This window comes from Mixophyes fleayi, chromosome 5 (assembly GCF_038048845.1).
Source record: "Mixophyes fleayi isolate aMixFle1 chromosome 5, aMixFle1.hap1, whole genome shotgun sequence".
Lineage (NCBI taxonomy): Eukaryota > Metazoa > Chordata > Amphibia > Anura > Limnodynastidae > Mixophyes > Mixophyes fleayi.
The window spans coordinates 102137043-102149592 of NC_134406.1; the positions used below are offsets into that span (position 1 = coordinate 102137043).

General features: G+C 39.9%; 1 protein-coding gene across 1 annotated transcript in view; it reads right to left on the reverse strand.

Annotated features, from left to right (window-relative positions):
- Positions 1-703: 703 nt before the first annotated feature.
- Positions 704-12550, reverse strand: part of MLH1 (mutL homolog 1) — a 40437-nt gene continuing 28590 nt past the window's right edge. The window contains exons 14-19 of the mRNA XM_075212627.1: positions 8989-9097; positions 6749-6812; positions 5796-5960; positions 4607-4699; positions 3107-3214; positions 704-1883 (exon numbers count right to left, since the gene is read on the reverse strand). Coding sequence (XP_075068728.1) covers positions 1716-1883; positions 3107-3214; positions 4607-4699; positions 5796-5960; positions 6749-6812; positions 8989-9097 — 707 coding nt within the window. The 3' untranslated portion in view covers positions 704-1715. The remainder of the gene's footprint in view (positions 1884-3106; positions 3215-4606; positions 4700-5795; positions 5961-6748; positions 6813-8988; positions 9098-12550) is intronic.

The window sequence follows — 12550 nt, forward strand, 5'->3', positions numbered from 1 at the left end:
ATTTCAAAATGAGCCTGGGCCAGCCCTAGCTGTGGCAGTTGAGATCATTTACACCTTCAGGTTGTTTTCAGGCTTGTAAATGAATTGGCTAAAGTACATGAGTAATCCATGCAATAAGTCTCCCTCTACCTTCACTATTGTCTGTGCCAAGAAGTTTGAGTAACTATGTACAGTTTAATTGTTACATGTTTTATGCTATTCTCAAAAGCGCTTACTTTGCAGATTGGAGAACGATTACCTGGACCTTCCCTAGATGGTGCAGTTTGTTCATTATGCTTAAGTTTTGTGTTAATTTAAATCTGCATTAATGTATAATTGATATGTTTAGAATATGTCCTGTAGCTGTGTTTATATCTGAAATAAAAAAAGTGAAAATAAAATAAATTGGGGTTCTGGACTGCTGACTGCCATTCTCAAACCCAGTACTGTGCTGTATACACTAAGCGTTGATGGAACTGTTGAACAATGAAATGCTTCACTCTAAGGAGATTAAATTCAGCACTATATTACCGGAACAGTCCACGAAGACACATCAACCCCTCATTTTTAGTTGTGCCCCATAGGGGTGTGCAGGAAAATTAGCAGCGATTCCTTACTGTAATAGCGTGCAATGTGCATGGTCGTAAATAAAGGAAATGTTGCTACTAATTGAATCTCTCCCTTTGAGTATTACTTAGATTATAAATAGAAAAGAAATGGAACATTCTTCAGGATTCAGAGCTACAGTTTATTTGTGGATGAAAGTAAGTGACTAAGGATATTCGATGGACTGCCAAAGAAGTATAGCAGCATTGAGTGAGCAACAAGTAATTCTGTAATTCAGGAAAAGTTAAGCAAACACAATTCACCTTCCATTTCAACCCATTACAATAGTATTAATAAAAGTATGAAAAAGTGTATACATTTCTGATAGCTTCCCATGAGCACAAGTGACACAAGGAAACGTAAAATGCACAGTTCGGATTTGTGCTAGTACACCTGCATTAAATATAATAAGTAGATGACAACCATATTTGTCTATAGTTACTGATGAATGCATTATTTACAAACTAGAGGGGGATGCAATAATCTGCCATTGTGTTTCATAGTGTCTACAGAAAGCAGGGAACCCACCCCCAAAACACTGTAATTTATGTCCAACAAGTAGGAAAGTGGGAAGAAACTATTAACAGTCTACAAGGAGAAACAACAAGTGGACAGTATACTGGTCTCCTTCCATAGGCTTGTGAGTAATTGATCTAAAGAACAAGTAAAGTAATAAATTGACATTGATATTATATATCAAATGCTGTGTATTACTGAACTGAATAATATATCTGACAAAACTGAAGTGTTTATAGTTCCACACTTCCACTTCTCTGCAGCAGAGTGTGATTGACAGCACAGCAGACTTGCTATGCAGAAATGCACTGTGTGGATTAGTGCAATCATGCACAGGGATGGGACCAGTGATGTGAGCATAACAGACTGCAGCAATAGTCTTAACCTTCTACCCATGGCAACATGTCCTAATTATATGGAGGGCTTCAGGTGTCTATAATGGAGTGGGGATGTAAAGAATCGCCTTCATTCAGTGCCTAAGGAATGTCATTATTTTCCAGGACTTATTTGATAGCATAAAATCTTAAATCCACAAACTGAATTCTAATGCAAAAATGAAGAGAGAAAACACTGCAAAATAGAGTTCAACACTTTCAAAATCACTGCTGTCAGTGCTAACATCTTTCAAACACTTTATACAGGTCTGGGAGGTTTGCCAGCTGCAAGATACTTCCATCTTCTGCAAACGGTTTGGGAGGCAACAAGTGTGTCCTGAAGAATTTATACAAAATGTGTTCGGTTGTCCATCGCCAGGAAGTAGGATTTAGTCCTGGGTCCTTGTCCTACAGATAATAAAGATAATGTCATGAATTGTGTATGAACACAATTTACAAGTTTAAAGCAGTCATATATATTTTTTGCTTCACTAAATCACATTGCATGCATTTGAGATAGAAATTGGTAGTATGCTTAAACAAAACAAAATAATAATCTAGGTTCTTTTATACTTGCATTAAGGTCACAAGGAGTCCTGTCTGTATACCATGAGAATAATGTGTGCATTTACAAGAGAGCAATGTATAAATATAAAATAAAAAATCATATCTACATTGTCAATTGTGAACTTCGACAAACGGAGAACTGAGGAACCACATTAAAGTTGATCTAGGAAACAATATAGATAGATTTGAATTGATAATATTCCCAACCTATGACTCCTTTCACTTTTCTATAAAATGTTCCCAAAACTATTCTCTGCATTAATTATTATGACATGGGGCAGTTATATTGCTTGTTCCCCAGAATAATAATGTAACACTACCTACACCAGTGATGGGCAACAGGTGGCCCTAGGGTCGTTTGTGGCCTTTCGAGCCTTCAACTCTGCTTGTCGGCAATGTCGGGACCACGCAGGTTAACTAACAGTTAACCTGCCTGGTCCCGAAATTGCGGCTTTAAATTTGAATTCAATCAGGTCGCATTGACAGTGGTGCCGGAGAGCTAGCCAGTCGGAAGGAGGTGCTGTCATCTTTCTGCCTCCATCGGATATCTGCAGAATCGTTTTGGAGGCAAGTCTGCCAATATTGATGTAGTTTTTTTCATGAAATCGTTCTTTTCTTGCAGGTCTTCTCGCTGTTGGATTTTTCATCGTTGCGGAAGCGATTACCACCGATTTTAATTACGGGTATAGAAAGGTGTGCGTTTATGTATGTGTTCATGTATTGACTTTTGGGGAAGTGGGGCACATGTTTGTAAATTACTTCTTTTTATTTTAATTATAAATTAAAATGCCAATCATCATCATCATCATCATCATCAAGATCATTATGAGCGAAATCTTGCCATGATTTCACTCCTCTCTATTCTATACACAAAACAAGCGTTAAATAAAACAGTTGGCACATACATATCTCTAAGCCACACAAACATCTTGCTGATGCCTGCTACTATACACGGCCCGAAATTTAGACAAACTTCAGTATGGTAAAAAATAGATCTATTGTCAGGTAAAAATCTTTGAACTACTGAATGGTTTTGTCCTCTAAAAAAAAATCGACCCACATACCTCCGTACTGGCAGACTCCTGTTCTATGTACTGCTTTCTTAGAGAGTAAAACATAGAACATTCTTTGCTAAAGCTTTGAAAACATTCTCCCTCATCATCCCAGTTCACCTGCATAAAAGAGAAAATGAGAAATTGTGAAAAATCTGACCCAAAAGACACTGTAGCCTAAAAAAATAAAATAAAAAAAATATATGAAATAAAACATGTTCTTGCTTGATTGTGCATAGAACAGGGAAAAGTACATTAGCTAGACATTGTTTCTTTCTAACCTCCTGTTCAATGCAAAAGCAAACTTAGGAGGTTGGTTTTCCCAGTTTGCCTGCTCCCTGACTGTATAGAATACATTTATACCCTACTCTTCATCCCTTTTTTTTTTTTTGACACTCGAGGTCTATGTGCCTGTCACCCATTAGAAATGATAAACCCGGTGCATTGGGGGGTATGGATATTTGTGCCCTCTTTAAAAGAAGGATCCCTTCAATCTCTAAATCCGCAGAGCCATAAGCAATCTGGCCCCCTCTTTGCCGAAACTAGGAAGCGCCCTCTATTCCCTGACCTCTAGAGCCATAAGGCAAGGAACTTCAGGCCCACCTTTGCTTTACATACTACTTGTGCATTTAAATAATTTAAAATACCTATGATTAGTATTGTATATTTTTGGAGTTTTGTATATTTTCTTACTATTAAAATGTAATACAGGTTCGAGCTATACTTAAACAGACTGAAGAACCTGTGGTATACCTTGTGGTTACACATAGCATAAGTTGCGAACCTAGGAACTAGACCATGTCTGCAAGTTGTTATAGTGGGGGACTAGTAGCAAACAAGAATAAGAATGGTGAGAGGACTGTAGCAGGAGAGAAGGTGATGGGGCAGGCAGAAATAATGGCTCTCTTAACATTTAGTTTGCCTTGAGACTTTATGGAAGCTTGCAAAAATGGTGCACTAAAATGTAAAAAAAAAAACCATACATTCTCCTCTTAATACTAAAACTAGACAAATGCAAAAGGTAATGTGCACTTTAAAATGTAGTGTTAAATTGAACACATAATGGATATTAACAGCCACAAATGAAATTTGAACAATTTATGGGGAAACAAAATTAACATTGCAAAGTTAATATCAATATGACATTTATACTAAACATTGAACCTGTTTTTCAACACTCTGAGGTATAGGCAGGATGCTGAAATGAAAAGCTGTACAATAAATCACTCTACCCCTGAAGTGTTTTGCAAGACTTTCTAATCGGGACTTGTGAAATACATCAACTATTTTCTAAATATTAAAAATAATAAAAAATTCAATATGAATCTTGCCTTGAATATTTTGAAAAAAAAAAAAAAAAAGCAAGAGGTGGTCATTTTAATTAGGCTATCCAACTCTGTGATTTTTACATTTATTTAGCAAACCAAACTTAGCAACTTTGCTGCTAGGAGAAACCCCTGCCCCCTCAAACCCCCCCCCAAAAAAAAAACAGACAAGAAACCTCTGCATTACCTCAGTTGCTAACCGCAAAATGAACAGTGGCAATCCTTCCAGAGGTGGGATGTAGTTATCTATTAAGAGTGGCAGTCCTGTAAGGTTTCCTTCCTGTGAACAAACCAGTTTATATTTATACTTTTTAAGTATTGTCTACAGATTTTAGATCATTGTTAGTGTAGTCTATATTTTGAGAGAAATCTCTTAAATCTTGTTTTGTGAAGAACTCAAGAGATTTGTGTAAAATGTCAATAATTTCTGGACATTTTTTAACTGTATTTTCATAACAGAATATATGAATTAAATAAAGAGTTTGTGGTTAGAAATGGCAAGTTAAATCTTAACATTCTTTTTATTAACTAGGTGGTAGCACTGATCAACAGTGACCAATGCAGAAATGTATTAAGTTATTTTAATGGAATTCCAATATTTTGCCTGTGTGGTCCGATAATGACTTCATCACTTCATTTCATAAAAATGTACATATTTTAAAATAACATCACTACTAGAGGAATACGGATATGGAGAATGGCTAGAGAACCATCATTTACCACCAGCAGCGCGATCATACTTGCCAACTCTCCCGGAATGTCCAGGAGACTCCCGCATTCTGTGGAGAGTTTCACGGACTCCCGGAAGAGTGTGGCAATCTCCCGCATGTGGCAGAATTCTGCCCACTTCCTAGTGAAGTGGGCAGACTTAGGTCCAAAACGCCCTACTGTCAAATGACGCAGTTGCGTCATTACGTCACAGGGGCAGGGCCAAAATGATGCAAATTTTGTAGCTCCGTCCCCATCACGCCCACCTCCCCCCGCAGGCTCCCGGAAGCCAACTTAATAAAGTTGGCAAGTATGAGCGTGATGGCACACTCTATATCTTTACAACCATGTAGATTAGAGGGTTTTAAGCTATCAAATCTGCTCTCAGGCATCTTCAACTGTGCATTTTTCCCACAGAAGCTCTAGCAGACATCACTAGTTTAACCCATCATACTGTATCCTGCTATGGTAATAAGTTATCCAATTGTCCATTGGGGTAGGGGAAGGGGAGATCCACAAATAATGCAGTCCTGTTGAAGGCCAACAATAGGTTTGACAACTACTACTGGAAAAGACATCCAAGTGCATAGATACTTTATAAGTTTTTCAGGCACTCTTGACAGAAGCCAGGTAGAAGTTTTTCACACTCTATAGCTGCTCCAGCTCACCTCATCGATTTCAAGAGAGAAGTAATCCTTCAACATTTCTGACTTTTTCTGCAGGAACTGAACAATATATTCCGCAAGACTTTCTTTAGGGCCATCTTCTTCTGTCCACCCGCTCTCAGGAATGTCCAAAGCCAGCATTGCCAAGTCATATATTGGAGCAGATTCCTAACAGATGTGAAAACATTAGACCACTTTGACTTGTCCTTTCCAAAGTTATTCTGCATATATTTATAGTAGGTTTAATCCTTATATTCTGCATTTAACCAAAATACTTCTATGTACACATATACATATGGTATACACCCAAATAGTAAAGTTATGCTCAGAAAATAAATATATCCCAGTAAACACAAGTACATCCAATTCATCTTCAAACGCAAAGGACACTTATAAGAGCCTACAATTTCATGCACGGAACAGGGAGGGGAGGTGGAATCTGCACGGAGTCAATGTACAGTAACGGCATGTCAAGTTTGAGTACACACAGCAATGCCAGATTCAACGTTTGGGCATCTTTAAGGTACGTGTTTTTCTGTTGTATTAGATTGCACCAGCTACAGGGCCGACCCATATTCAACAAGAGACATTTCATCAGAGCTGCTCCTAGTTGAATATATACGTGCGTATGCCGAATTGCGTGCCTTTAAAATTTTTTTTTACAAATATAAAAAATAATAATTTATGTTCACTTTGCGTGCCTTAATGAATCAGGCCCATGTCATAAAACGTTCATCTGCGTTGAGGATCTGCATTTTTGTAGCCTTGTAAAATTACTCTTTTGTATGCTTTACTGAAAATGTATTAAATAAACAAACACAAAAACAACTTAGCGAGGGAGAGGGCTCTTAACAAAAATCATGATTACTGAAAATTGGATGTGTTTGCAAACATTGAATACAATATAAGCTTTGCTGGCACTTTTCATTTTTAAAATATCTGTAATGATAACTTACGGATAATCTCATTACGCCAAAGTTCCCAAAATCATAAATAAGTATTTGATAGAAGAGTTCCTGGCTGCAGAAGGAAAAATAGTTTCTATTAAATTAAAAATATTTGTTACAATTGTTTCAATATGCTTAACAAATATAACATTATCTGTACAGATAATAACCATTTAGGACATTTTCAAAATGAATGATATGTAATTTGTACAAGCAGACAAGCGTAAATAAATGCTCTTCTTGTCAACACTCAACTACAAGCCACTTAATTAAGCTCAATAGGAACTCAATGACAAAATTATCGGGAGAGAAGAGGAGAGAAACTCCCTTTCTCCCTTTACGCTTTACATAGGTACAACATTACTCTGTTCTACCCATGATGTATTTATGTATGGACAGATGCAGCTGTTTGTTCTTAGCTGCAGATGAGTATCCCCAATACCAAATTATGGCACAGGCCAAAAATGCTAGATTTCTTGCATTCTCTCTTTAAGCTTATATCAATATCCATTAATACAACAACAGACCCCTCACAATTTTTGTGGTTTTGCAATATCTCAGAAAATCTCAACTGGGTGACACGCGGCTGAACCGGTGGGTTAAATATGAATGACGGTAAATAAGAAAACAGGAAATGGTCATATTTTCTTAAATATTTACATAATTCATGACCCATATACAAATGATGGTTAACTTATTACCTGTTTTGTGCAGGTAATATCTTTGTATGACATTCTGGTATGAATAATTCTTGACTACAAATGTGTTTTGAAAAGGTCATAAAAACTCATTTGAATTTACACAAGAATTTTGGTGTCGACATCACAGTGGAAGATTGGTTGTTGGTACCAGAAGCTGAAAACGTCCTGTAAAGCTAAATGTTTTGTTCACTTTTGGGAGTCGATTTCATATTGAAAAGTGTTCCAGCAGACTCATTCTGTCCCAGGAAACAGAAATCTGATCATTAGTATTATTTTCTATTGTTTAATCCTTTTGACCTTATAAGAAACGATCATCAAAAATATCTTTGTATGCAAATTTTAAGAATTGTTTTTTGTATTTTAAGCATTGTGGTTTTATTCTCCATATTAAACACCTAATAAATTCATATCTCTGTGTTCTTACAAATTCATTCGGTATTCGAAAGCCACACAGCTGAAACAGTGGGCATTATTTGGTGTATGATATCTCTGGGTCAGGGGACATCGTTTGCTTTATTTTCGATATCTCTGGTTAAAATAAGTTTTGAAACATTAGTTTAGATGAAGGGAGAACAGAAGTCTTCCTGAGTAAGAGTGTCGGCTCTTCAAAAAACTTTGTTGGTGGCTTGGTTGATGAGGAAAACAGTATTGTTAGATGGACAAGAGGAATTTTAATCATTTTTAAACTGACCAGATGTGTGTGTGTGTCGCTTATTAAAAAACAGTAGTCACGAGGATAGGCGAGTGCTGGGTAATGACCTAAGCCGATAATGGCAACTGGACTATTCAACCATCTAGAGAAATTATTGTGAGGAGGTACAAGATATCCCTATTTAAACACCTAAAAATGCTGATAAAACATTAACCCTGGGGAATTGGAGATCTTTCTCAAATCCCACAATTAAGGAATGGTTTGCGTCTACAGACTGAACTTTGGCAGCGATAGATACCCAAGTTTTGTACCACATGGTCTCAATGGCTTCTGTTTAAAGATTCACCTTCATTTAACGCATACGCTACCTTGTAACTTCTGCCCACCCAAGAATGGATAAAAAGTGACCCCTCCATTTGACACTGGCAGGGAAGATCCGCCCCCCTCTCCTCTCACCCTCTACACCCCACTGCCCTCGCTCCCCTCTATTACCTTCCACAACACTTTACTGTTTTTAGGTTTCGTTTTGTAGATATTTGTTATTTTTTGGTCTTGTTAGCTTTTCTTGTGAACCAAATTTTGTTTAAATATTTGCTTGTATGAACTCTGTACTGTTGGATAAATCTCTCCCAATATATTCTTACAGTTTTGCAAAATAAAGAATATATATAAAAAAATTAAAATAAATTAGAAACAAATCTTATTTCCTCTGCAGTTGAACTCAAATGAGAAAATTAGCAGAAAGTAGTAAAGGGATACCCTTTTGACAATTTGTAATGTTATAGCGCAGTTCAATTAAAAGTTAAATGAAAAATAATCAGACAACATGGTTTAGTTCCTTAGAGCTTGCAAGTGCATGAAGAGCTGTATTTGCCACTGATCACAGTTGTCCTTACCTCAACTTTGTGGTATTTAAAAGATAGAGTTTTGTTTGATACTGAGCCAGAGCCCATTGTGGGCTGACACAGCCTACAAAAGAGTGATTGCGTAGCACATCCTGGAGGCCTGCAATAAATGACAAAATTATTGAAAATAGAGACTGGGTTGCTACACACACTGGTGCACAAGAACAAAGAACAATCCTATCATCTATGTTGTCACACGGTCAGCATTGATCTCAAAACACAGAAGGAACTGGCAGATTTAACAATGAATTTTAACTGAAAGAACAAGAAACATTTTAGCAAACTAGTGGAAAAAAACAAAACAAAAAAAAGCATCTCTAGCGTTATGTGGATTTTTTCACTCACCATAAAATCCATTTCTCCAAGTCCATTGGGGGACATTGACACATTAGGTACAGAAAGTGGAATTGGAGCTAGGGCATTTTAAATCAAACTGTTGAGGTACAGCTTCTCCCCTACTATGCCCCTCCCATGTGAACCATCTACAGTTTTATAACAAAGTCGAGAAGAGAGGGCCTAACCTGGCATAACAACAACATGCCAAGGACATAAATAAGTAACATTCAGAGCAAAAATGGATTTTATGGCGAGTAAAAGAGGATTTATGTACTTACGTTAAATCCGTTTCTCTGATTCCGTCTGGGGGACACTGCTTACCATGGGGTTGTGGAGGGGAGCCTGGGAGTTGGCACCTAACTAGTTAATTTAGTACTGCTGGCAAACCCCTCCCCTCTACAAACCCCCTGCCTCTTCCTGTCCAGTTAGTTTTAACAAGCCCAAGATAAAAAAGGGCAGTCACACAAGAACACACAGAAGAAAACAGAAGGGAGGGATCGCAGTGTCCCCCAGACGGAATCAGAGAAACGGATTTAACGTAAGTACATAAATCCTCTTTTCTCCTTCATCCGGTCTGGGGGACACTGCTTACCATGGGGACGTTCTAAAGCAGCCCCCTAAGGGTGGGACTACTCTGAAAGCCCTGCTCGTAAAGCACTACGAGCAAAATTTGCATCTGCAGAGGCAAATATATTAAACTGGTAAAATTTGGTAAAGGTGTGGACAGAGGACCAGGTGGCTGCCCTGCAAAGCTGGTCCGCAGAAGCTCCATTTCTTGCTGCCCACGAGGCCCCCACCGAAGCTTGCCTGATGGTAGACGTAATCCATCTGGCGATGGATTGTTTTGAGGCTGGCCAGCCTCTCTTATTAGCGTCATAAAGAACAAACAGTGAGTCAGTTCGTCTAATCTGGGAAGTTCTTTTAACATAAATGCAGAGAGCTCTAACCACATCCAACTTTTTCATCGATTGCTGATCCGTATGAGAAGTGGATGAGGAAACCGGAACAATTATTTCCTGGTTTAGATGAAAAGCCGAAACTACCTTTGGCACAAAGGAAGGAAGGGTTCTTAACACCGCTCTGTCCTTGTGGAACACCAAATAAGGTTCCCGACAGGACAGGGCTCCTAATTCAGAAACTCTGCGAGCAGAGGCAATAGCCAGAAGAAAAAGGACCTTCCAGGTCAAACACTTCAAATCCGCCTTGTTCAAAGGCTCGAAGGGGAGTCCCTTGAGCATGTCCAGAACCAGATTGAGATCCAGTGGAGCTGTAGGAGGGACATAAGGAGGCTGTATATGGAGAACTCCTTGGAAAGAAGTCCTAATGTCTGGTAAGTCAGCCAACTTCGTATGGAAAAATATCGAAAGGGCTGAAACCTGAACCTTTAAGGAGCCTAATCTAAGGCCTGCTTCTAAGCCATGCTGAAGGAAAGCTAACAAGCGAGGGAGGCGAAAGGAGGACGAGTGGTATGTCCTACTTTCACACCATCTAATATATGCCTTCCAAATCCGGTGATAGATGCGAGATGACACTGGTTTCCTAGCTCGCATCAACATTTAAATTACACTGGAAGAAAACCCTCTAGCCCTCCAAAGGCTGGCTTTAACAGCCATGCCGTTAAATTGAGCTGATGTAAATTCTGGTGATGTAATGGACCCTGAAGAAGAAGGTCGTGATGATACGGAAGGTGGAATCCCGGACCTTCCGCCATAGATATTATTTCTGCGAAACACACACGCCGTGGCCAGAAGGGGGCTACCAGAATTACTGGTAGGGAACCCTGTCGAACTCGTCTGAGGACGCGAGGAAGCATGGGGATCGGAGGAAACAGATATCCCATCCTGAATTCCCATGACATCGTCAGGACGTCCACTGCCGCCGCTAGAAGATCTCTTACCCTTGCGCAGAACCTGTGGACCTTTTTGTTGTGTCTGGAAGCCATGAGGTCTATGTCTGGAAGACCCCACCTGTGAACCAGAGATTGGAAGACTTCCGGGTGAAGTGACCACTCCCCCGGCATCATCTGGTTTCGACTTAGATAGTCCGCCTCCCAGTTTTCTATTCCTGGAATGAAAACTGCTGATATTGCCGGAACATATAGCTCTACCCAAACCAATATTTGGGCTGCGATATCCATCGCCGCTGCGCTCCTGGTTCCTCCTTGTCTGTTGACATATGCCACGGCCGTGGCATTGTCGGACTGGATACGGACTGGGTGGCCCTGAAGAAGGGATTGTGCTCCCTGAAGGGCTAGAAGAATGGCCTTCAATTCCAATACATTTATTGGGAGAGCCGACTCCTGAACCGACCAACATCCCTGGAGCCGGAGGTGCAGGACCACCGCTCCCCAACCTTTGAGGCTGGCGTCCGTCGTGGCTATGATCCACGACCAAGGTGCGAAGGATCTGCCCACATTCAAGTGATCCTGGCACATCCACCACTGAAGAGATGTTCTCGCCCTCTTGGATAGAGAAATCTTTTGAAGATCTAGGCGTAGGTGTGAACCTGACCACTTCGACAATAGGTCCCACTGGAAACATCGAGAATGAGCTCGACCGAAGGGAATGGTCTCGAAGGAGGCCACCATCTTTCCCAGTAGCCTCATGCACAAGAGCATTGAGGGTCTGGGAGAAGACAGAACCTGGGAGGTTACCTTCTGAATAGAGGTGATCTTCTCTACTGGGAGAAATATCCTTTGTTTGCTGGTGTCCATGATGAGTCCCAGGAACACCATGCGCTGACACGGAACCAACTGGGATTTCCTTAAATTTATCAGCCATCCGTGGCCCTCGAGAACCGCTTGGGTGAGGGATAGGTGATAGCTTAGGCAACTCTCTGAGGAAGCCTTGATTAGCAGGTCATCCAAATAAGGAACGACCTGAACACCCTGCAGGTGAAGACATGCTGCCATCACTGACATAATCTTTGTGAAGACCCTTGGCGCTGTTGATAGGCCAATGGGGAGGGCCCGAAACTGATAGTGAACTGATCCCACCGAAAATCTGAGAAGGGACTGATGGTGGATCCAAATGGGAATATGGAGATACACGTCCCTTATATCTATGGACGCTATGAACTGATCTTTCTCTAGGCCGTTTATCACTGACCTTAGAGATTCCATCCGAAACTTGTCCACCCTTAAGTGAACATTGAGGCCCTTTAGATTTAAAATAGGGCGAAAGGAGCCGTCCGGCTTCGGGACTAGGAATAGGTTGGA